Source organism: Ahaetulla prasina, chromosome 1 (genome assembly GCF_028640845.1).
Source record: "Ahaetulla prasina isolate Xishuangbanna chromosome 1, ASM2864084v1, whole genome shotgun sequence".
NCBI classification, from domain to species: Eukaryota; Metazoa; Chordata; class Lepidosauria; order Squamata; family Colubridae; genus Ahaetulla; species Ahaetulla prasina.
Genome location: NC_080539.1, coordinates 332,166,376 through 332,193,340, shown reverse-complemented (window position 1 = coordinate 332,193,340; position 26,965 = coordinate 332,166,376). Strand labels below are relative to the sequence as shown.

General features: G+C 38.1%; 1 protein-coding gene across 1 annotated transcript in view; it reads left to right on the top strand.

Annotated features, from left to right (window-relative positions):
* The window catches only part of PRIMA1 (proline rich membrane anchor 1), a 79,507-nt gene extending 68,993 nt beyond the window's left edge, over nucleotides 1–10,514 (top strand). The window contains exon 5 of the mRNA XM_058162616.1: nucleotides 460–10,514. Coding sequence (XP_058018599.1) covers nucleotides 460–562 — 103 coding nt within the window. The 3' untranslated portion in view covers nucleotides 563–10,514. The remainder of the gene's footprint in view (nucleotides 1–459) is intronic.
* Nucleotides 10,515–26,965: the final 16,451 nt, after the last annotated feature.

The window sequence follows — 26,965 nt, the reverse complement described above, 5'->3', positions numbered from 1 at the left end:
TAGAGGGTAGAGAGGGAGGTTGTGAAGAAAGGAAGTGGCAATCGGGCAGGCCTGAATTAGTAATAAATAAAAATTAATGATTAATGATGGATAATAGTTTGTACATAAATATGATGTTGGAAAATGGAAATAAAAATTATTTTTTTAAAAAAAGAGAGAGAATTGAATATCTGGAAACCATCTGGATGCTCATCCGTTTTTTCTGTCATCAGCCAGAATTTTTTAGTAATTCATGGTGTAGATATTTCCAAATTTGAAGATTTATAGAATTGCACGAAGTCAGTGGTGGAATGAGATACAATATTTTTAGTTTTTAGTTTCAGGAATCCTTTTATAATTAGTCATCTGTATAGAATGTTTTTCAGTATTTCTAATGTAAATCAATAATACAGGATAGCTAATGAATTTGTTTTTGTCTCATTTCTTTTAAAATATCACTTTGATTGGGCTTCAACGAAGGAAACCTATGAGAACAGAAGAGAATGGAACAAGTCAAGCTGAATATGCAATGACATCCTGTCAAAACAGCAAGACAGTTGATGCTAACAATGCAGTGGCGTAATTTCCAGGACCACCTCTTGAATAGTAAACATTAAAAGCACACATGGAATATGCAAGATGGGTGAAATGCAGCATCAGGAGAAGACTTATGGCCGAGGACTTCATTTCAGAAATAGCGCACGCTTCAGATGTTCTGAGAAGAAAAGCAGGTGACTCCTCTTTGGCTTGCTGAGTGTTACAAAAAGTGGGATTATACCGGGGGCTACTCTGAAAAGGAGGGATTCACAGAGGCCTACTCACTGCATGCTTGTTCTTTTGAAAGCAACATTGCAGTGCCCCTTCTTCCTTCCTCATTTTTGATTGACTGTTTATTTTTTGAAAATGCTTCAGCGATCCTTTGATGATTAACAGAGTGATCTATTCAAGACGGTAAAATACCCTAATTGGGCTTGCAAATTCAAGCTTTGCATTTTTCTGTTTCTCTACAGTCATTTTAAGACCCACCCTTTATGATGATCATATTGTTAAAGTGGAAAATCTCCATTCACTGAAAGGGAATATCCCTCCCTGCCCAGCTGCATGATTTCATGGAATGTATCCCCTCCTACACAATCTGATGACTAGATAAAGATGCCACTACTACAGGCATAAAGGAATTCAGAATGTCTTACAGCAATTAGCTTTACTGATCAAAAGAAAAGTGTTACCTAGGATAACATTTTTAAAGTGTTTTAACTACTGTTAAACCATAGTCCAGAAACATTTTGGGCCTTAGTGTTTTAAAAAAAATCTATATTTGGGTATATCTATTATTATTTTGCAGTTTTGCACATGTATATCCACCACACTAATCTGTAGACAAGATCTCTAGAATGATCTAAAAATGTTTGACTCTGGAGGACAACAAGCTGCAGTGGAAACAACTCCTTAAAGACTTTTCTATTCCTTGAGTAGCTCCTCCAAATGAGTGCTAAATAAAGAATTTTCTGTTGTAGGGAAAAAGCTGTGATAGACCAGTCCCCTCTTTAATAAGGGGCTGCCAATAGTGCCAAAATTGCTCTGTGTTGTATCACTTTGTGATAAAGTACCACAAACAGTTTAAAAGCATAATCCAACTCTCCATTGTCACAGTGTCTTGTTAGGCACAGTCACTTTAATTTGCAAAAAAACGACTGATGCTATTACTTGTCCATACCTTGATTAAGAACTTAAAATATGGTTTCTGTCTTTTCTTTTATATGCCTTCATTTTTCACAGCTGTACCAGCAAAACAAAACAAAACAATGTGTCACGATCTGGCTTCTTCTCTTGCTGTCAAGCTTCAGTGATATCCTGTCTTTGTAGATTCAAGCAGTCTAAAAGAAGTTCTGTAGTCTAGAATCATGGCATTGTGTCAGTCCTAAGTGCTAAGAAGCTGGTATGCTGGCTGAATGTAGCTAGGATTGTCTCCAAGTAGAATTCCAGTGTATTCCAATTTACAGTCAGTTTTTCAAATAAGAACTGAAGACCTCTTAAAAGTGAGGGATGGGGACATCTCTGCATTGAATTCTGGTATTCCCTCACTTAGACAAAGTCACTGTATAATGCTGTCCCAGTTAAATATGAAAAATGATGGATGGATAAGTGAGTGAGTGAGTGAGTGAATGAATGAATGAATCAATCAGTGAATGGATGGATGGATGGATGGATGGATGGATGAATGAATGATTTTAGAGCTTATGGCCAGTCAACAGTATACAATAATATTTAAAATCAATATAGTTAGTGCTGTTGCAGCAACAATAACTTGCCTCTTAATAGCAATATAAAATACTTTTGCAACCATTTTAGTTATGTCTGAGCTTGCATTTGCAAGGCAGTAAGTTACATAAAATAAATAACTTATTCCTAGGAATCTTTAAAAGTAGTGGTTGTATTTGTTCTTTATATACCAGTAGAGGATACAGTACAAAAAAGCATGTTCCCTAGGAGTAAGGGTTTCCAGGGTGTCTCATTAGAAAATTTGTTCCTTATAAATCTCATTTCTAGGATGGGTAAGGAAAATTCATTTAAACAGGACTTGGTGAAAAAAATCCTAAACATACTTGTTCGATATGATGGTGATCAAAATACCTTTTATATTATTTCCTGAGCAGGAAAAGATTAGTACCTTCGTTTTAGAATATTTTACAATTGATTTGTTATTACTGTAATATTGCTAGAAGACTGTCAGTCACTGGAGACATAGTTACTTCTGGCAAAGCAAAATAGGTGATATCAACATATAATTAAAAAGGCACAAATGTCAGCATAGGGCAGCAAAGTCTTCAGCCTCAATGAGGCTGCCAAGTCATTCATATAAAAATTGAACAAAATTGGAGTCAAGACACACCCTTCTCTAGCTCCACCTGTAGAAGGAAATATATTAGTTAAAGTGCCATTAGGACTATATGTAATCTGCAAAAAGGATTTAGAATAATTGCCTTCTGGTCAGTTGTGTTTCCCATAGTAGTCTCCTAAAAACAGATCAGATGAGCAGCACATAAATCAGCTAAATAATAAATAAATAAAATTAAAATCTGCTTTAAGCCAATAAAAACTATGAAAAGGTTACACATCGATCCCCAGAAATATTTCTCAATGAGATGGTATAAAATCATAGGTAATCTAGTGTAGAGCAACCTTCTCTGAACCCAATCTGCTCAGTCCCCAAGTTTTTTGGATCTGCCAGCTATGTCTTTAACTCGTTTAAGAGATACATAGCATAAAGTTTGCCTACTCAGGGCTGTCTTAATGCCAGGGACTGATGGCATAGGGGCCCCATACTAATATGTGTATGTTAACCCTTCAATGCACCTTGTATCATATAAATACAGCAACATATTTATTACATTTTACTGCTAACAGTAAATACTAACATGCAAATATATGTTTAATTTTATCGACCATTTACATTTTTATCTCTGTGAGTAGTTGTCGTAGGAGTCCCGGTACACTGCTTTGGCCAGGACCCATAATGCTGTGCCTACTGTTAATAGCATGGGTATTATGGTGGAATTTGTCCATAGATTTCCCTTTTATTGTTGGTAGAGAATTTTCAAACAAAACAAAATTAATAAGGAGTAATGCCCACCATTTTGAATTGATTTTAATAAATTCTGAAGGTATAGGATCTGTGGGGATTGCCCTGCCTTATCAATTTTATTTTTTTATGAAGTCAAGAAGTGTGCCTCGGGTGGGGTGGGAGAGGGATTGGTAGTAAGAAGCACAGTGGACTCAAGAAATGATTGTGTTTGTAAATTGCAAAAAAGTGGCTCTCTCAAGTTCCAGGAGAGATTTTACATAAGGGATTTTCAGAATACCTTCCCATAGCCTTGGAAAAAATAGATTTGTTTGCCTTTACTCCTAGAAAGATCAAAAACACTTTTCCCAAGTGGCAAGGCTGGGGAATCTTCTACTGCCTGCTGTATAGCTTTTGTCAATGTTGCAAACTTGTTATTTAGAAATCTACATCTTACTTTCAGCCACTGTTTATTATTACTATTTTTAATCTGCCAGGGTTATACATAAAATTTACTTTACAGTGAGCCAGCAGAATATTCATAAAAAATAAACAAGATTATCATTAAAAAAAAATAATCTCAGATACCCATCATTGTCATAAGCATCTTTTGTTTAACCATATCTTCAAGGGAATCAAGGCCATAAGTATTTCAGATTCCGTCTTCCTACCTCTTGCATCAATTTTAGCTCCTGGGTTGAATCTTGGTTTTGGTTTTTGGTTCTTTCAATGTTATTTTTCTTAGGATTGTAGTCACCATTTTTTAGGCTTGCATTCTTGGTCAAGAATATTCATCAGTTTCTTTAAGTTTGCCTTGGCAACTCATGACCACAATGCCCCTTCTTACAAACTTTTTGTTTTGCCATTGTCATTACATGAATTGTGGTTATTAAACAAATCTGGCTTCCCCATTGACTTTGCTTGTTGGCAGCTGACTGAGAAGGTCACAAATGGTAGTCATGTGACCCCCAAATACATGCCAGTTGCCAAGTACCCAAATTTTGATCCTGTGACCACAGAGACGCTGCAAAGAAAATGCAAGGACCAGTTGTAAGTCAGTTTTTTCACCACCATTGTGATTTCCAATGGTTGCTAAACAAATTGTGTTAATTTGAGGACTACTTGTGCAAATAGTCGGATTTATTAATTTAAGAAAATATTAATTTAAGAAAATAAAGTAAACAGCGCAGTACTAAAATATGTTTTAATTACCACATAGTTTTATGCAGAGAAACATAAAAAAATGTAAAATAAACTACAAATGAACAAAATACTAAAACATTGGGTTTTTAATTGTGCAGCTATTTAGATATTGGAGTGCTCAATTATTAGTGGTAAAATTCAGAATAGCATAGCATGGACTGGTATCATCTTCCATTTCTGGTCTTCATATTTGCTGATTGATTCAGCATTTCTGTAGCTATTTCAGTTACATTTGTTAACAAGGCTCTCCATTCTGTCAAGAAGGACTTTATTAGTGAAATTTCAGAATCCTCTGCTCACTCAAGGAAGTTCACCTGTTGCTTCTCTAACAGATCAGCAACAGGCCTGATTTTCATTCCTGCTATTCATCAGGATGAGCAGGGTCACTAACAGATTTTGAAGGCTCGTTCTCTTGTTCTCCACTCACTACGCTAACTTGGAGTTGATAGGTATTTAAGAAGAGAAGTCAGTAACCTTTAGCTGGTTTATACTACAGTTAATCTGGTTTTCAAGGACTGGCATCAAACCAGATCCTATTAAATTGCAGGTAGAATCACGACAAGTAGAAGTACAAAGGAAGAAAGCAGATGCCAGAAAGCAATAAAAGATCTGCACTTGAATAGAAGTATTTGTTTTAGAGACAATCAATGTTAGCATAGGCAGTTCTTGCTTATGTTAAAGATAACATTAGAGGAATAATAAACGTGTTTGCCAGTTTGATCTCCCTTCTTTCCTCCTAATTAATCTATTGTGCGAATTGCACTTTTAGAGGCTTCTCTGTAGCTTAGCTGTTAGCCATTCTCCAGACCTCAATAAAGCAGCTTTACAATGGACCTCCACCTATTTTATTAAAATGGCCATGAAAAAAACAACACCAAACCATGAACAAAATAGCAGCACCATGATTATGACACCTGGTTTTTAAAAATTTTGCAGAACACAACTGCAGGCTACAATGTCCCTAAACATAAGTGAAAATACAAGAATAAGAAAAGCTGAACTGTATCTAATTCATTGAAACAGCCTCCCCCATCATATTCATGCCAGGAGTCCCTCAAGGGTTTAATAGTTAGCATAGGTGGCTATTAGTCACTGGAGGGCCTGCCCAATCATTATATTTCAATAAAAACGTTAGTAAGTAATAGAGGATATGTAAATATGTACATTGTCCAGAAGGGAAAACATTCTTAGGGAGAGATCTCTGGAGAAAACACATAAATTAACATACTTATCTAAGTTTCTTCCCATCTAAATAATATAGTTAGTATCTTGTTAAGTCTTGGTGAAAATGGAGCAATCAAAGTACAGTATTCAGATTTTTGGGGCTTTCGTTTCCAATTAGTTTGGCCTGTTGTAATTGCAACAGTAAAAATAATATAATTTGGATTCTTGGAAGCAGAATTGTTCAGAATTAATTGCCAATTAAAAAAAATACTCTTAAAACCATACTTCACAGTCACTTACAGTATTTTACTCCGCCCCCCAATCCTACTTTGAATGTTTCATGGGGAGATTTGCTCTCTTTTTCATCAGATTTCAGTGTTACAATCTGTAGAAAGTATATTTTTCCCTAAAAAAGAATAGACATGCTTTATAGCATAAACTTTGTATGTATGCAGGGGGCAATTATCAGAAGAATTTTAGTGAACCAGTTGTTTAATTTCAAGACTGAATTTAATTGTTCTATGACAGCAAAACTAAAAATAATTCAACTATTTATTTTGGGAAAAACGAAGCCCCTCTACTCCATAGTTCAGGTGATGGAAAGGCTGAGCAAAAAGTATACCATGCATGAGTTATAGGAACACAGGATGTGAGTTATGTTACGTTAGCCATCAGTCCATGTACTCTTTCTCTAACTGCAGCAGCAGCTTCCTTGCCTTTTGCCCCCAAGGATGACCCAGGTTAAATCCAGATCATGCTGCATGCTAAACATATTTTACCCCTGAATTTAGTGACGATCACCAGACTGTTAGTGGTATAGCTGGTTTACTGGGTAAGAACTTAACATGTAAACTGATGACAACTTCATTTCTTTTCATACAATCCAATGCCAAGTATGGGATGGAAAAAGATACTCTGGTAATTCCCTTCATACCTTATCTTGCCATGTCAGTGACAGAAGTTAGGTTTGAAAAGAGTAGGATGGTGGAGCACCCTTCCATGAGTTAATCTTTTAAATGATTCAAAAGATCTTTACCGTGAACAGGAAAGAAAGAGGTTGCAGTGTGTCCACAACTGCATTGCGTTGTTGTTTTCATTCATTAAAAGGATCAGAGTTCCTGTTAAACCTTCACTGAAATTTCATAGCGGATACCAGTCTTAAATATTTGCATCTGCTATATCCATCAGTACTTAAAATGCTCTACAAATCATTTTAAGTCAAAATACCTTTGGGCTGAATGTCTTGTTAGTCCTTTATTCTGAAAGCCTTTTGAATTCCATGTAAGAATGTATTTTCAGAGAAATCTTAAGACATACTCTCTTTATTATAGTCACTGACAAATCCAAAGTTAAATCAGAACAGAGAAAACATTTTGAAGACAGATATAATTCTCATTTTAACAAAAGCACATGATTCATAAATCCAACTTAATTTAACCTTTACATGTCATTAGTTAATTGTGAAGAACAGTTCAAAATGCACAATAAAGTTTAACGTAAAAATATTAAAACAAAAAGAACAAAAATGTTTTTGAAGATCAAACCAATAGATATATCCAACTTTAAAAAATAGAAAAACTAAAAACTTGGCTGCTAATAACTGCTCTTATTTTAATTGCAATGGAGAGAATTTTGGCTGCTTGCCAAGCCAAGTTGTCTTTTGCTGAGGGGTTGCTTGTTTTTACTTTATTTTATTTTATTGAGCCTGAGAGCAATATAGGAAATAGAACTGTGCTGATTTCCCTAAGACTCAAATGGAGGCTAAAATGTGTTCTGATATATTTGCAATTTTTTTTTCTTTCATTCAATCATATCTCATTCTCAGAGACTGCCTAGACAAGTCCCTGCAGTTTTCATGGCCAGGTTCTTCAGAAGTGGTTTGCCATTGCCTCCTTCCTAGGATTGAGAGAGATTGGTCCAAGATCATCCATTTATCTTCCTGTCCAAGGCTGGACTAGAACTCACAGTTTCCCAGTTACATACATATATATTTATATACATACATACATACATATATACATACATATATACATACATATACACATACACTGACCTTTGAGGACTACTAACTTTGAGGATATGCAGTTAAACTGGGATGCTATTATATGATGATGTTATTAGCTCTAATTATATCATTGAATATTCAAAACTGCATTATTATAGTCATCAGAATTTCTGTTATGTATTCTATACATGTCAATGAGCAGCTTGAAATTATTACAAATTATGCTTTCATTCTATTTTGGCTTCTTACAAAAAAAATCTCAATGACAGATGATGTGTTTGTAACATACCGTACATACATACCTAAAAGACTCTATGAAAGAAGGTGGGATATATAGAAAGTTTATATTTTTTGGTATTTGAAGCTATTCCTATCAGTAAAATAGGAAAAATAAAATTTTACACTGCAGGGAACAGTCTACCTTAAAGGAGTTTTTTGGGAAAGGTTTTTTGGTTTTGGTTTTTTTGTTATTCCAGAATATCTATTACATTTATATTACATTGAATAATATAATATAAAATTAAGATAAATTAAACTGCCTCATATGAATCACTTCAGATGCAACAGACATGTATATTATTTTAACGGATTGTCCAGATATAAATCTGAGTTTTCATCAAAACCTATTAAATGAGAATCCATTAAATTGAGATTTCACTGTGTATGCTACTGCACAGGCACAATAATATAGGCAGGAGAATAATCACATTATTCATATGATGGTTTGTAGGAGTTTGTAGAAGCTGAAGATTAAATGTGGTAATTTTAGAATTCTTACATCCACTTTTTTGGTTTGACCCATTTCAGATAATCAGAATGAAGGCACATGGCAACACCTGACCAACCCTAATCAATCTAAAAATGTTGCATCCAACCCATCTTACATTAAGATTCAAGGAAGGCTCAAGGGTGCATGAGACAGTGAGAAGTTGGAATATATAGAGAGAGATCCCAGACATTAATAGCGTATCACAAGAAATCAGTTTAAATATAGATCTGTCCATGTAGTCACCAGGAATCTAAAGAGAATCTTTACTGATTCAGAATTTTGGAAATTGCTGTTTCCAAATATTTAGGGGGGAGGAGGGGGTTGATTGGCCTTTACAAAATGATTTGATTTTGGTCTGATTTTGGTCTCAGAAGATTTAGACTTTGTTATTTCTTAGTGTCAATCTTTTCCAAAAAATTATCATACAACTTTTGTTGTACAAAGTTTTGACTAAAATACAAGTTTTGACTAAAAGCTAACAAAAATATTAGTTACATTAAGGGGCATTCAATTTTTGTAAACCCTAGAAATAATTTAACTCTCCTGAAATTATACCTTGTTCCCAGCTTTCAAAACAGGGGACAAGAATATGCCTTCTAGTGTTTTATTATATAACCAAAATTTGATTTGAAACTACTTGTTCAAAAAAAAAAAATAATGTGCTCTTTAATGTGTTTAATTAAATACAAATGAAATATACAAGTATTTATAAAGGGTGTGTATATGTCTGTTTCATAATGATAACCTCATGCTGAAAGTATAATTCAATACAACAATTTACAGGGATTAAAATTTTTATTTTTAGTCTTTTTTAAAAAAACAGATTGAAACATTTTATGTACCAATGGCCATATAGCAAGCAAGCTTTTCAGTTTATTAATATATCTTATATTGCTCTACTTATATCAAGCTGATTGTACATCACACAACAGTTGAGATTTTTCTCAGCTTGCAACCTTGTTATTAGAAATAATTGTGTTATAATATATACATAGAGGGATTGTGGTTCCACCAAAAATATGATTTGTTGAGTCCCATTCATTTCCATGAGAGAGTAGATCAAAGCATGTGTTTAAGATCTCCTTCTGGGTCTTGAGAGTACTTCACTTTGGCTGGAACATAGCCATATATAACATATGTATGGAGTTGAATTTCCATTGCCTCGCACTTTCCAACTGATTTCTATCATGGAAAATGGGTGTAAACCTATCCTCTTCACATGATATCTTTGTACCAATTTTGCTCTTGGCTTTGCACAAGTAATTCATAGTGTAAGGCATCGGAGAATTGTGACTGTTATAAATATATTTTTATATATTCTTTATAGCTTTTCCTGCATCTCTGCAACTAAAATATATGATTTTTAAACTGCAAGGATAGTGTGTTAAAAGCTAATACATGAATGTAAATAAGTCTTTTAAGATCTGCCTTTTTGAGTGTACGCCACATTACAGATTGAAACAGCTCTTCTTTGAAAATCTGTAGCAGTGGTTAAGTAACTGATGAGAATGGCCATGATCCAAAGAGTTCCTTTAGAAATAAATAAAAGCATCTTGTACCTACACCAGGGTGTCTGCTTTGGGAAAGGGAAAACCTGAAGTCTCATAATGTTTATGGAGTTCATTGGATCATGGCCAAAACCAGTTTTAGAATTAATGCTATGTTTTTAAGACAAAGCCATTAACATATATTTAGTATTTAAGGATATTGCTCAATACATAACATTCTGTACCAAAAAAAAACCCTGTGTGGCATATAGAGATTGTGCAGTACCCTATTAAAAAGATCATAACTACTTTTTATTTTAAATAAAAATATGCTTATTAAAAGTTTTTTTATCTGTTTTTGTTATTTGTTAGTTAAGATTGATTTTCTTGCTGTATGTAATTCAATTTGAATTCTTGAAGATGCTATGCCCAAATTCATACATTCCTAAGCTGTCCAGAACAATTACAATTGAATAATAGAAATAATAGAATTATAGGAACATAAGCATTTGTCTTACATCAAACCTTAGGCCAAGTAGTGTGTACTGAAACACTGGTTTATACAGTGCTCTACTTTTGTCTTCTGTCACATACTGCACTTTGGTATTGCATCATGGCTTACCATTTGATCCAAAAAATGAATGGATAGCAATTTATCCATCCACGATCTGTCATTGTTATAAGTCATAGCCAACCATTTACATATTCTGGTTATCTTTTCATTACCCTACTCCAGAGGTGGGTTTCAGCAGATTCTGACCAGTTCTGGAGAACTGGTAGCGGAATTTTTGAGTAGTGTGAAGAACCGGTAAATACCACCTCTGACTGGCCCCGTTCCCATCTATTCAATGCCTCCCAAGTCCCAGCTGATTGGGAGGAAATGTAGATTTTACAGTATCCTTCCCCTGCCACACCCACCAAGCCACACCCACAGAACCAGTAGTAAAAAAAATTGAAACCCACCACTGCCCTACTCTCCCCCCACACACCCTGAATCTCATTATGAGTAAAAAGAATGCAAGATATTGAGGCAACTTCATTCTTTGAAATGAACCCATACACTCCCTGAGTTCATATATTGCACTAGGCCATGATTCTTTAATCAGGATTATACCAAATTGCAATCAGTTGCATTCTGAGACCAAGCCAAATGAAGTACATTGTAGATTAGCACATTTGTTGAATCAGATCATCAATTACATGGAATGAAATTTCTGTGATTCTTGCAAATAGCTCATAGCAAAATCGTTTTACAAATATCTTTCTTGTGATCTTTTCTTTTTAATAAGAATTTCCAAACAAGATCACATAAAATGCAAGTTACATTAAACTCATTAAAGTCCCATTAAAGAAAAAAAAATCCACATAAAAAACAGTTACAATGTAGGGATCCAGAAAACAATAGTTTATGCAACTTTTGGCTTCCAAGGAAACAGAAAAACAAAACACAATGTATTAGTATTAATTCTGCCAAATTATACAATAGAAAACAATCATAATTTTAATATGTGGTTTTTTTTCTTACTTAGTGTGTCACATTCACAACCAGATCACTGGACTTTCTGAATCACTTTTTCTAGCTGTTAATAATTCAGTACAGACATGCTCAACTTTTTCTGGGCTGCATCTGCTTGTGAATTTTGTAAGTTGCCCAAATTCACCCAATGTGTGACTTGGATGACTATATAAATTTAATAAATAAATAAAATGAATAGTTTACCAGGAAAAGTTGTGGGAGAAAGCAGGAGAAAAACTCAATCTGATTTATATGTAATAAAGATGAAATTGGGTTGATATGATATTCTCCATACAGATATTTAATAATTTTCCACTTCTGACTTACATTACCAGTACTACATTTGTGTTGGAAGCATGTACCTAGGGCCTTCCAAGTTGAAAAGATTACCCAGTAACATCATCATTTCACAGGAAAAAGGCTCCTTTTTGTGGCCCTATTTTCCCACAAAAGTTTCCCCCTATTTGTCTACTTGCATTTGCATGCTTTCAAACTGCTAGGTGGGCAAATTGACAGGAACGCCTTCCGTCAATGTGGCTCGCTTTTGGGGTTCAAACTGCTGAGCTGTCAACCTCTCAATAGTCTTTTGATTCAGCATCCTAACCATGTAAGTCACCATGGCTCCCTGAACTTCCAGCTAATGAACATTTACAATGTGATAATAAAAGGAAGTCTTCATTGGATATGCTGGGATCTCTTGGACTGTGTTCCTCTGATCTAAGGACACAGGAAATGGTTTTTGCTAAAACAGACCACTGACCCTGAATCCTGCATTCTTAAGGCTAATGGGGAATCTCAAGGAATTTCTCTCAATGAAATGCCTGGAACATCTGATATATTCTGGAAGTAACAAATCACTCGAAGATTCTTCTCTTGGCTCACCAAAATTGAAGCAGTCCCCTGAATGGGACACAAGCCCGCTTTAAAATCTATCTCACTTCTCCTGCAAAAGACATCTTCTCATTATTTTAAATTTATTTTTCTACTTTCTCTTTTTCACTGAGAAAGAAATAGTGAAAAGACAAAGTGGCATTGCAGCAGACATGTCTAAGTGAATAAGCTGAAGTGCTAGAGACAGCCTTTCCCATTTTTATTTGCAATGTGAAGGTAATTCAGTTAGACATATCGAGCAATTTAAACATTTATGTATTGTCCAGTGCCAAAGCATGAACAATTCAGCAGCAAACAAGATTTGACAGTCTCGGCAAGCTAAAATCCCCATGTTTAAAATGGGGGGGGGGCGTACTTACAGCATACCTGCATTGATATCTACTGAAGAATAAGCTTCTCTATGGAATTATAGAAATATAGAATCACAGAAATGTGACACAGCTCTTGCAATGTTAAGGAAAACCAATTAAATGATGCTCAAGAGATAGCTATCCAATCTCTGCTTAAAAGCTTCCAGGGATAGAGAACCCTCAATAGCTCCACTATTGTAAACATCTTACCATCCTTTTCCAATTCAGTTAGTTGCAATGAGTGACTGGAGAAAAGTTCCTGACCAACTTCCAAATGACAACTACTTGTTCCATGGCACCAATTTTATATCTTTTCCCCTTTCAAACTGAACTTCCCAAGTTCCTTCAGCCCAGTGGTGGGATCCTACCAGTGGTGGGGTTCAAATAATTTAACAACCGGTTCTCTGCCCTAATGATTTCTTCCAACAACCAATTTGCCAAACTGCTCAGAAAGTTAACAACCGGTTCTCCCGAAGTGGTGCGAACTGGCTGAATCCCACCACTGGATCCTACCAGTTTAACAACCGGTTTGCTGAGCGCATGCGTGCCAGATGCGCACTGCGCACATATGCGCAGTTTGCAGAAAATTGAACTTCTGCATTGCTGAGAACAAGGAAAACAGCTGAGAAGCAGCAATCCACTCTGCCGCCCCAATCAGCTGGGCTTCGGAAGCAGAAATATAAGTGAGTATAATGCAGGGGCGGGCCCATTTCAAAGAAAGAGAGAACCGGTTCGCTCACAGCTGAAAGTTGGAGCTAACAGTTCTCCCAAACCGTTCCAAACCAGTAGAATTCCACCACTGCTTCAGCCTAGAGGCACTTCATACAATTATACCGTAAATACAGCATTTCCTCTAGATCGAAAATTGATTTGATTAACTTCTGGGATTAAGTAACTCCACTTTCCTTGAACTTTCAAAAACCCTTCAGTTACAGAAACAAACAAGGGCATCGCCAACACTGAATTGACACAGCCCTATGGATGTTGTGGAAGGGCCCAAGTAGGAGCTTGAATCCCACAAAATCCAGATGGTTGAAACTGAATTAGTGATCTTTATCTCTCCCATCATTGCTATAGCACACGGGTGTCAAATCATGGCATCACGTTGACGTCACATGACATTTTGTGACATTTTTCCCATTTGCGAAGCTGAGATGGACATGGCCTGTGCGTGACGCATCCGGCCTGTGAGCCACCAGTTTGACACCCCTGCTATAACATCTTCTTCCATTGCTCTTTCAGGGGCATTCAAATGTCCCTGAATCATTCAAAATCAGTCAAAAATGAATCTCTTCCTTCAGATCTCCACAAGCTTCTCTTATCTTTATACTCCCTTATGTATGTGTCAATTAGCTTAGAAAGTGCTTACTTGGTTTGGGTCTTCCCTGCTTTTATCTGTATTCTGAAAATTGCCTGCAGACTAAATACCATAATTTCAACTGCCTTCCGTCATTTGTAATCATTATTATTTAAAGCTGAATTCCCATACAGATTAATCCTAGATCCTTTTCTGCAGTATTGCCTGCCCGATGTGCAACACCATACGCTCACTTGATTCTTTTCTAATTAAATGTGATCTTCTCAACAACAGCCTCTCTCCCCCTCTCCCCTGGAAACGTTGACTTAGCAGACCTGCATAATGGGGCCTGCCATTATCACAGCTAGCATTCCATCTCTGTGTAACAACAGCATGTGCTACTTGCCTGAAAGAAAGGCTGAATACCATCAACTCAAGAGAATAAAGAGCTGACTCAGGTATGTTCTATTTACATAATACAGTGAAAATAACTAATAGATTACTTGAATGGGCAGTGACTCCTCAAACAGCAGATTTTTACTGCTAGTTCAAGGGAAGATGTAAGGACCAATGATTTAGGAAAATACTACACAGCTTGACTTAGGGATGCAAGAGAACATTAGCTGCTCCAGGTATCATAATGTCTTAACTGAGAGTTAAATATCCACCGCATCAACATAATTAGCAATTTAATGCAATGAAGGGGTTTTGAACATGTATTTATTTATTTATTAAACTGTTTGAACCTCCCAGTAGCCCAAACCTCTGATTGGCTTACACTAAAATACCACTAAAAATACAATTCCAATAAAAAAAAATACACAATAAAATGCAAAATAAAGGCACCATATAAACTAGGTGGCAGTATGACAGTCATTCAAAGACTACATGAATTGAATTACATACAATTAAATACAATTAAAGCTAATTAAAAAGCCTGGGAAAATAGAATGGTTTTCTCCTGTCACCAAAGTGATGCTAAAATGGGAGTCAGTCAAGATTGTTCAAGGAGCAGATTCCACAGTTGAGTTGTTGGGACAGACCATTTTAATTAATTATTAATTGTGATTGTAGAAAAGGCTATAGTGCCTTGTATCTATTGGAACAGAACTGAATTGCTTGGTTAAGCAGAGATGACACCAATTTGAGCAAGACCATCGTGAGTCCTGCTCAGGAATGCCTGATCATTAAAATGATGGGTAAGACCTTGGTACCAAACTTCTTAGGAATGCTTTTAGTAAAGAGGAATTTTAGTAATGAAGTATAACTTACACTATCTTCTAAACTTTAGCTGAGCTGTGATATTATGACTTGTAAAGATGTATGCATGATACTGCTTTTAATGATTGGTTTATAATGGTGTATGTTCCCATGATTTGTTCATGGCAATGTATGTTTTTCAAAATTTTATTAAAGGGTATCATCTTCAACCAGGATTATGCCCATTTGGAACTTGCTTCTGGATAACCCTTTTATGTGCAATTTTTCCTTTCCACCTATTTGGTGTGATTCATAGGCCTTGCATGACAGGTAAAAGGATCCAAGCTTTCTGGGACAACAGATGTCACCATAAAAATGCTCTCCCCCTTATAGAAGTTCACCTCAGTTCTTAGGAAAAGGTACATATAAGAGAAGGCACCCCTCAAGTAATTTTTTAGCTGTGAGTGTAACATTAAGCCATTTAAGATTTAAAGGTCATTTAAAGATCAAAACCAATACTCTGAATTGCATTCTGCAGTTGGTTTAAATGGAGAAAAACTGACATAATAGGATTGTATTGACCAGTGTATTCCAGTGGACAGTCTACATAGTATTTTGAGTGGACTGAAATTTCCACACCATTTTCAAATGCAGTTCTATGTACAATGCATCACAATAATCCAACCAGGAAATTATAATTGGTAAATCAGTCAAAGCTGATAAATACATGACTCAGTTGGACATATACACCAGGTATAACTATTATCTCCATGTTTATTGGCCCTCACCCAGTTACCCTGCTCAATCAATGGTTCAGAACGTCAACTAGTTCACCTGTGTTAAATGAAAAAGAGAAGTAGAATTCAGTGTCATCTGCATATTGATGATCCCTCAGCCCATAACCCCAGATGACCTCTTCCAGTGGTTTCACATAATTGTCAAAGAGCATAAGGGATAAAATAGAGCACTGAGGGAACTCAACCATCATGAGTCAGAAGAATAAACCCCCAGCACTACTTTCTAAAAGCAGCCATCCAAGTAGGAGTGGAAATTCTCTAGCACTATGTCCCCACAACCGAACTCTGATATCCAAAAGGATACCATGTACAATGGAGTTGGAAATTGCTGAATAGTCCAGGAGGACCAACGGAATCACATTTTCATTATATTCTTCCTAGGCAAGGGATAAGCATACACCGTAATACGAAAGGATGCGATCAAGCTTATTTAATCACATTCAGCATTCCTCCATTCCCATTCTAAGTCATCAACCCACTTACTTCATAACTCTTAGCTCAGAAATTTTTCAGTTATTCAACTACTATTAATGAGAGTTGAACAATCAAACAATTCAATGCAATAATGCCAGCCCCAGCTTTGAGATAGGTCTTCACATTGTACTCTCAGAGGAACTCTTCTAGACCCGAGGATTTACTTGATCAATAACTGCAGACCCATAGTCAGTACTAAGACTATATGGCATCAATTGGGGAGTAAAGAGTTCTCCAAGCATTCCTGTCTCTTGGAAGACAAAGTAGTGCATTCCACATGGTCTGCTTCAGTCTAGATTGCTGGAAGATGGCATCCCGATCACAGTCAGTTCAAGTTATCCCAGACATGAAAATGGGAAAGAGGAATTGCTATTGTATATACTTGACCTTAGACCACAAAATGTTTTGGGCTAATCCTCCCAGGAACCAAAATCTAATTTGCTCACAATGCCAATGAGTTCAAGAGGAATTGAACTACCAATCTTAGCCATTCTAGGGAATATTTACAGTTACATTTGTTATCAACCAGCAGCATTTTCAGCTTCTATGATACCTGAGATATAAGAATAACTTGTTACAACTATTTAAAACTAAACCACCTACCATTAGTTTTTGTAGACAGGTTATTAATAAATTAATTTGATATGGAAAGTGCTAAAATTAATGAAATAAAGTGTTAGATGTTTCTATGTTGCGTAGGCAATGGGAAAATGTCTTAACTTCTATAGCAAGAATATCAACGGACCTCAAATTATGACTTATACATAAAACATATTCCATCATTTTCCATAAACAAGAATGCTCAAAAATAGCATTGTGTTTGAGATGTAACAAGGATAATGCTTCTTTAAGTCATGTGTTTTTATAATGTTTTGCACATACCCTATTTCCCCCAAAATAAGACATTCCCTGATAATAAGCCCTATTGGGCTTTTGAGTACATGGCAATAAAGCCAAGCGCTTATTCCAGGGTTCAAAAATATATAAGACAGGGTTTTATTTTTAGGGAAACTCAGTACTAAGTTTTGGGAGAAAGTAATAGATTGTATCAATATAATTGTGTGACAAAAGCTAAAATTTTCAGACAGTGATATTCTCTTGAACTACATAACCAATATGTGGAATTTAACTGGACAACTTAAATGGATTCTCCATGCCGTTATTATGGCCAAAAGACATTGTAGCATTGGCTCCTTTCACTGAATGGATTGAAAACCTGATTACATTGTCACCTATGAGTGTATTGCTTATAGATATAGATTTTGTATAGACAAATATAATGAAATATGGGATCCATTTACACAAAATAGTAGGTTACAAAACATGATATATATAAATCTTTCAGAAATATATTCATATTTGATTATTAATTTCATTATATAAGTATATGTAGAATTATAACTATTATTAAAATATCTTTTTCTTTGTTGTATTTCTTCTCTTTTTTAAAAAGTACATTTTGTGTATGTGTGTTTTCTTTGACAATGTATGTATCATAATTATCTTTCTGTTTTCCCCTTTTTTATTATTTTTAAAAGTAATAAAAAAAATAAAAAATAAAGCTCTTAGCCATTCTAGAAAAGTTTGACATGGCAAAAAAAGAAAAAATGATGTGTCCGGTTTTATAGCGGCTGTGATTGTAATTCACTCTTAGGTCTAATCCCAAGCAAGAGATTATTTATTTCCCAAGTCAAGGGAAATAAAGTACACTGTCTGGGATAAATAGATATTTACTGCTAACACTTTGGTCCATAGTCATGGCATTCTTGGGTTTTAGTAGCAATTGTATTTTACAAAAAGTTAACTGTGGAAAGGTGATAATAGGTCAATCCAGAGTGATGGCTTGGGATACATAAACAATGTCTACATTAGAAGATGTGGTCATCTCATGCTCTTCCCTGATTGGAATTACTACTTTAACCTGACATTCCCAATGAGGTTTGTAGGTTTTAAGTGATATGATGAATTTTCTCTGTAATAATGCTGTCTCATGGAATAGTCTCCGCCGCAGAAATACTTGCAATCATTGTTCCGTCTCCAGACTTTGTGATTAGCCTGAAGAGGCCAGTTAATTCTAACAACAGGTTTTCGTACAGATCAAGTTTATTTTCAGGCATTCTCAAAACAAAGACTTACAATCAAGGTGAGATTTATCTGAGGTGTTCATAATCAATACGTTGGTTCCGTCCCAGGCGCCTGATGGACCCGGAGAGGTTCCGGATGGAGCTTGGGCCATTTCCTGAGGGTCTGGCTCACGGCACGGCTGAGGAACTAGTCGCGGCCTGGGAACGGGCCGCGGCGGGGGCTTTAGACCTTGTCATGCCTTTGCGGCCTCTGACCCGGCGCAGGTCCCAACCGGCTCCTTGGTTCTCCGAGGAGCTGAGGGGGATGAAACGCCGGAGAAGACGCCTAGAGAGTTCTTGGAGGTCCAGTCGTTCGGAGGCTGATCAGACACTAGTTAGGTCCTATAGTAGGACCTACCTAGTGGCACTGAGGGAAGCGAGACGTTGCTACGTCTCCTCCCTCATTGCGTCGGCAGATAACCGCCCGGCCGCCCTGTTTCGGGTGACTCGTTCCCTCCTTCAACAGGGGGAGCGGGATGACCCGTTGTAGGGACGAGCTGAGGAGTTTAGTGGTTATCTATACGATAAAATCGTTCAGCTTCGGGACGGTCTGGACCAAAATTGGGTAGATTCAGGTGAGACGTCGGAGAGCGGTCTTGGTGAGATTGTTTGGGATGAGTTTGACCCTGTGGCTCCTGAGGACATGGACAGGTTGCTGGGTAGGTTGAACGCCACCACGTGTTTACTGGACCCGTGCCCCTCCTGGTTGGTACTGGCCACTCAGGAGGCGACACGAGGCTGGCTCCAGGAGATTACGAATGCTTCTTTGGTGGAGGGAGTCTTTCCGGCCGCCTTGAAAGAGGCAGTGGTGAGGCCCCTCCTCAAGAAGCCTTCCCTGGACCCAGCTGTTTTAGGTAATTATCATCCAGTCTCCAACCTTCGTTTCGTGGCGAAGGTTGTAGAGAGTGTGGTGGCATGTCAATTACCCCAGTACCTGGATGAAACTGTCTATCTAGACCCGTTCCAGTCCGGCTTCCGGCCCGGATACAGCACTGAGACGGCTTTGGTCGCGTTGGTGGATGATCTCTGGAGGGCCAGGGATAGGGGTTATTCCTCTGCCTTGGTCCTATTAGACCTCTCAGCGGCTTTTGATACCATCGACCATGGTATCCTGCTGCACCGGTTGGAGGGATTGGGGGTGGGAGGCACCGTTTTTTGGTGGTTCTCCTCCTATCTCTCCGATCGGTCGCAGACAGTGTTGACAGGGGGGCAGAGGTCGACCCCGAGGCGCCTCACTTGTGGGATGCCACAGGGGTCGATTCTCTCGCCCCTTCTGTTCAACATCTATATGAAGCCGCTGGGTGAGATCATCAGTGGTTTCGGTGTGAGGTACCAGCTGTACACTGATGACACCCAGCTGTTCTTTTCCACACCGGACCACCCCAACGGTTATCAAGTGTTGTCCCGTGTCTGGAGGCCGACGGGTCTGGATGGGGAGAAACAGGCTCAAGCTCAATCCTCCAAGACAGAGTGGCTGTGGATGCCGGCATCCCGGTACAGTCAGCTGCAGCCGCGGCTGACTGTTGGGGCAGTCATTGGCCCCGATGGAGAGGGTTCGCAACTTGGGCGTCCTCCTGGATGAACGGCTGTCCTTGAAGATCATCTGGCGGCCGTCTCCAGGAGGGCTTTTACCAGGTTCGCCTGGTTCGCCAGTTGCGCCTTTCTAGACCGGGATGCCCTATGCACAGTCACCACGCCTCGTGACGCCTCGCCTGGATTACTGCAATGCTCTCACATGGGGCTCCCTTGAGGAGCACCCGAGGCTCCAGTTAGTTCAGAATGCGGCTGCGCTGGTGATAGAGGGAGCCTTCGTGGCTCCCATGTGACACCTCTCCTGCGCAGACTGCACTGGCTACCTGTGGTCTTCCGGGTGCGCTTCAAGGTTTTGGTGACTATCTTCAAAGCGCTCCATGGCATAGGGCCGGGATACTTACGGGACCGCCTGCTGCTACCGGATACCTCTCACCGACCCGTGCGCTCTCACAGAGAGGGACTCCTCAGGGTGTCGTCGGCCAGACAGTGCCGGCTGGCGACACCCAGGGGAAGGGCCTTCTCTATGGGGGCTCCCACCCTCTGGAACGAGCTTCCCCCAGGACTTCGCCAACTTCCTGACCTCCGAACCTTTCGCCGCGAGCTTAAGACACATCTATTTATTTGCGCAGGACTGGACTAGATTTTAAATTCGAATTGGTTTTAATGGGGATTTTATTATTTTTATTATCATCATTTTAATTATTCGGCCAATTATAATAAGTTTTTTAATGGATGTTTTTATTTGTATTTATATATATATTTTTATCTGGTTGTTAACCGCCCTGAGTCCCTAGGGAGATAGGGCGGTATAAAAATATGAAAAATAAATAAATAAATAAATAAATAATCTGTCCCATTTCCTAATGTAAAAGGATGGTAGATCTGTCCCCCTGTTCAGAAAGCATGCTTCTCTCCTCCGTGGCAATTTGTAGTGGCCGGGGTTTAGCAGATTATATGTTTTTATTTCAGTGTGCTTTCAGATATAGCTGGTTCACTGTGGAAGCCTATCTTGGGTTTATTTAGGGCTTTATCTTTGTTTCCTGTGGTGTTTTCATGTAGTTCATTTATATTTTTGTCTTAATGTTGGATGCCACCAAGAGTCTTTTGGAACTAGAGCTAATTAAAGTAGTATAACATAAATAAATGATCATGATCCTGATCCTGATCCTGATCCTGATCCTGATCCTGATCCTGATCCTGATCCTGATCCTGATCCTGATCCTGACCCTGACCAGTATGCAATTCTCCTTGGAACCCTATGTAATGTGTTTCCATTGCAAAGGTATGGATATTTTGCCTGTGACATTACTGTACACATTGTGTTCTCTCTCGCATTGAAATCTTTCTCCTCTGAACAAGACAACATTATTCTGGACAACCAGAGCCAGCTTGGATTCTGAAATGAGAAGACTTAGACTCAGACTTAGACTAACTTTATTGTCACTTTGAATGTACACTAATTGGCAGACATTAAAAATGAAATTATGTTGCAGACAGCTCTCAAAGGGTCTCCACCTCTAATATAAACATAAACATGACAAGATAAATAAATAAATAAATAAATAAATAAATAAATAAATAAATAAATAAATAAATAAATACATGCACAATTATGCATGTACATTCATTATATTATATGACATGGGAACGAGCATAAGGTTTTGAAATTCTGAATGCGATTATATCATTCCTCATAGCACTTTTACCAACTCTGCTCCTTAGAATCATGCTCCCATAGTACAGACTGGGTAAAACAACAGCAATTCAATCTCAAGAAAAAGGAAAGGAGAAAGAAACACACAATAACCATTGCAAAGCAAGAGCATCAGCTGCTGCCTCATGTAGATTCCATTATTTAAAGACTTGGGCAAGTGATTGGTTTGAAGGAGAAGCAAGATCCTGTGGATAAAGATGGTTATTATGTAAGTGCTGATAAACTGGCGCCCAGGAAAACGTCTAGAGAAGGGCTGCTCTGTTATTTGTGTGATAAGCATTGGAGGGCAGAGAGAGTCAGAGTATTTATGCTGAAGACAAAATGCTGTCATTGCACCATTATAAGAATGTGCAAACCTCCATCAATGAAATATCCTATTTATATCCCCTCACCCGCAGTCTGGAAATACTCAAATTAATCATATCTGGCATATTGTATGCCAAGCCACTGATTCCTCAGTAGCTCATCTCCACCTTTTAATTTTCCAGCCCAAATCAGTTCTATAGATGCAACAAAATACTGTGAAAGAATGGTGGAATGATGAGTATTTGAATAGCCTTGATCGATTAGGCCAAGAAGTTCTGTTATCCCCGCATTTTATTTCTCACGGTGGCCAACCAGATATTTCTGGGATGCTCATAAGAAGGAAACAGAGATATATTTTTCTTCCATTGTAGCTCTTCTGCAATTAGTACTTGAAGGCATGCTGATCTAAATCCAAAGTGCTTTGCACAACTCTATCAAGGACCCCAATTGCACCCATTCTTGGATTAGGAGATCTGCTCATGCTCACTCATATTTTAATCAGCTTTCAGTCTGACTATTGCAATCAAGTTTATAAGGGTCTGCTCTTGGAGACCACTCAGAAGCTGCAAGTGGTACAGTATGCACCAATGTGGGAAGTTATGAGTATGCTTGTAAAACACCTCTATTTAGTGAGCTTCACTGGCTCCCAGTAAACTTCCAGCTACAATTCAAAGTGCTGGTTAGCACCTATAATTTCATGGGAAGGAGTAGGAATGACATGATAGCAATCTTCCAACATTTGAGGGACTGTCACAAAGAAGAGGGGGGTCAACTTATTTTCCAAAGTACCTGAGGACAGGATAAGAATCAATGGATGGAAGCTTATCAAGGAGAGATCCAGCCTAGAACTGAGGAGAAATTTCCTGACAGTGAGAACAATTGCATTTAATGGAACAGCTTGCCTTTAGAAGTTGTGGTTGCTCCATCACTGGAGGTTTTTAAGAAGAGATTGAACAGCCATTCAATGGAATATGAGCTCTTTCCTGGGCAGGGGGTTGGATGAGAAGACGTCCAAGGTCCCTTTCAACTCTATTATCCACCTTTCTTCATTTCTATCCATCACATATGCTCCAACATAGCAGGCACACTCCAGGTCCCTTCCCTGAAACATCGTCACCTGATGGGACATAAGAGATGGGCTTTTCAATCATGGCACCTGCCTATGTAATAATTCCCCCCTAAAGATTCAACTGTCCCTAACACTGTTAAGGCTTTCTCATCCTGAGAAGTGTAGCATATGCATAAGCCTCAATTGTGTGATTATTATCATTATTGAGTTTTTGATATTGTGATTTGGTTTATGGTGTTCATAATAATATAATAATAAATAGATTATAATTAAAATAGTAAATTTCTGTTGTGTGTGTAAAATAAAATAGCTTATATGGAGCCACAATTGCCCTGGCCCCAAGGAGACAATGTGGTGCTGATCATATAGGGTTTTGCTGGAAAATCAACCCAAAATATGGGTTATTTGCTGCAACAGAAGCATGTAGTTTCCTTTGTACAAATGGTTGCAAATGTGACATAGTTTATTTTGACTTATTCATTTGTACTGTATATTACAGAACTTTTGGACTCATATCCTAAAAGTATGCTAGAAACTCAACCTTTCCCCCAGATGATGCGGTTCATATATGTTGGATTTTTTTTTACTGTAATCTACCAACAGACAAAGTTTCATAAACAAATAAATGGAAGATCCTTGGATATGCTGGAAAGCTTGGTGACAAGGTATATTATACATGCACACCCCTTGATTATTCCTCTGCCTACCTGTATATCCCTTAAGGCTCTAAGTATATGTGATATTAAGACCATATTCCTATTACACAATTAATTAGATCAATGGTGGGGAATGATGGATCGCAGGAATATCAAACAGTTTACTAAGATCAGTGGAATAAGACTTTAGCATTAAACAGACTCATTCTTGCATAATAGCTGACAGAGGGATGACGCTTATATCTCTTATGATCAGATTGAAGCCCTATGGGGCCCTATGAGAGTAAATCTTTCTAGGCACTTTATCTCTATGCCTGTTTCACTTTTACCTCCCTCTCAATGGATGGTTACAAATGAACAGAAATTGGTACAAAATGAACAAGACTGCTTCCCAACCACTCAACAGTAGTGGTGACTGTGCACTACTGCAGATTTTTTCTTAGCTTGTCTTGGAAAAAGGAAAAGAGAAGTGGTGCAGGAAATGAAAGACACTCAGCCTTCTTAGCAGTGGTTTGAGGGGCTGTAAAAAGACTGCAGCACCAATGCACCATTCCCAGTAATGTGCTACTGGTATACGATGGTGAACCCAACAATTGGGGGTGAGGGGATCAACTCTGGTAACTGGGTTTTAATGCTTCCCTTGTACTATTTTTAAAAAATAAAAACCAGTCTTGTCAAGTCTGGAACTACTGTAAGAGAGCTGGGATTTAAATTTCTTTCATACAGTGATGTGAAATCTCCCATTAACAACAATAGAGACTGAAATTAATTAAACAAATTAAAATTGCCCTTTTTAGCAAACCAGTGATTTCCCTTGCTCTTAAAAATTGCATTTGGCAGAGAAATGCTTAAATCTACAGTATATTTTTCATTTGCGGTGAAACCAAATTAGGTCTGTTTTCATTTTCCCCCTCAAAGTTTTGATGCTATTGCAAAAGACATATTTAACATCAGTTAGCTCTTAAATTGGCAGTAATGTGTAATCTAATTTTGCTTGAATCTAAAAAGCTTTTCAGCCAAGCCTCAGCTCTGCCTTTTTACTGCTTCAATATTTCATCCCATTCAGTTTGTTGTTTGGGTATCTTTTTTTTTGGGGGGGGGGGGGAGTTGTGAGGAGGGGTGTCTGGATAAATCATAAATTAGCCAGTCTGAAAATAAATTGGGTTTCATAGAAATGAATGATGGATATTGCACCAAATGCTTAGTCCCTAAGAATGTTGCTATTGAAGAATATTGCAATCTGATATCTGAAAAGGAGCAGCAAACAGCCCCCTACACAGAGTATCCAGATGCTACTATTATAATTGGTACTTCATTGGAAACAGCTCTGAATAACCCCAATCCCATTTTTCCAAAGGGAATTGCTGTAGCATCCATCATTTACATCCACTACATCTCCCATCAACACATTTCATGGCAGCTATGAAGGAGCTATAGAAAAGCCTTTGGTTACAAACAATGGGACTAAACCACACAGTGCTCCTTATCGCTATCAGATGTTGATGTGGTTTTAAATAGTAAGCAGCTTCCAGATTGTCTCATAAAAATGATAGAAAAAAGATCTAATATTATATACCTCCCTGATCAGAGGTATATAACATTAATACTAATTCTTCAGGGATTCCCAGTCCTTTGGGATGAATGGAGTACACTAACAATTTCAGAACACATTGTTAAGTACCCAAGAAAATGGCTGCCATGGAAACAGTTCAGTCAGAAAATGGCTGTCAGGAATGTGACCACGAACTTTACAATTTACCATAAGGCAAAATCCATTAAAATGCTGTCAGTCATCTTTGTCTTTTTCTAAGCAGGTTTTGTGTCTAATAACACCCTTATTAGAGTGTTATTGGATTTATGGGGTATATGCAGAAAGTACATGGCAGCTTCATTTTTTTATTTTGTTTCAGATTAAATCTAATTTTAAATTTAAATGAAAGGGGACCTCTTGGGTTTGTAGGCTGCCCAGAGTTGCATAAAGGCAAGATGGGTGCAGTGGTGAAATCCAAATTTTTTACTACCGGTTCTGTGGGCGTGGCTTGATGGGCTTGGTATGGCTTGGTGGGCATGGCAGGGGAAGGATACTGCAAAATCTCCATTCCCACCTCACTCAAGGTGAAGGATATAGCAAAATCTCCATTCTCACCCCACTCTGGGGCCAGCCAGAGGTGGTATTTGCCAGTTCTCTGAACTACTCAAAATGTCTGCTACCAGTTCTCTGAACTGCTCAAAATTTCTGCTACCGGTTCTCTGAACTGCTCAAAATTTCTGCTACCGGTTCTCTGAATATTAAATATTAAGAGGACTTACAGACCGCCAGTTCAAACAGACCTCTCCTTTATTCACGAACAACAGGAAGGAAAAAATACACGGCTCTAACGGAGCTATAATACACAGAACTGAACTGAATAACCGCTGACAGACTTCAGCACCCTGGCTAGCTAGCTGTCAAAACGCCAGCCAATAGGAACTCCCTCGGTTTCCCGCTCTTTCGGTTGCCGGCGCTTCAAACACTCTGATTGGTCGTGAGTCATCCTGGCTGCAACCGGTCGTAGGTGCGAGGACACAACACCCTCACCTCGGATCGCGCAGTCATAGTCAGCCAAGTAAGCTGGCTGACGACGGCCACGATTGGACCGTCTGAGTACAACCTCCGGGGGAGGAGAGGAAGCCACTTGACTGTCCTTGTCTTGAACAGACGTCTCCGCCAATGGACAGCGCCCATTTGCAGCCGGCCCGGAAGTATCGTCAGGTAGGACTTCCGATATTGTGTCTTTCTGGATTGCTGGGAGCTCCGGTGAAGTGCTTTGAGATGCATATTCTGCTTGTGGTGCCAAATTGGGCGTCGGGTCATCACTATTGGCTGGGAT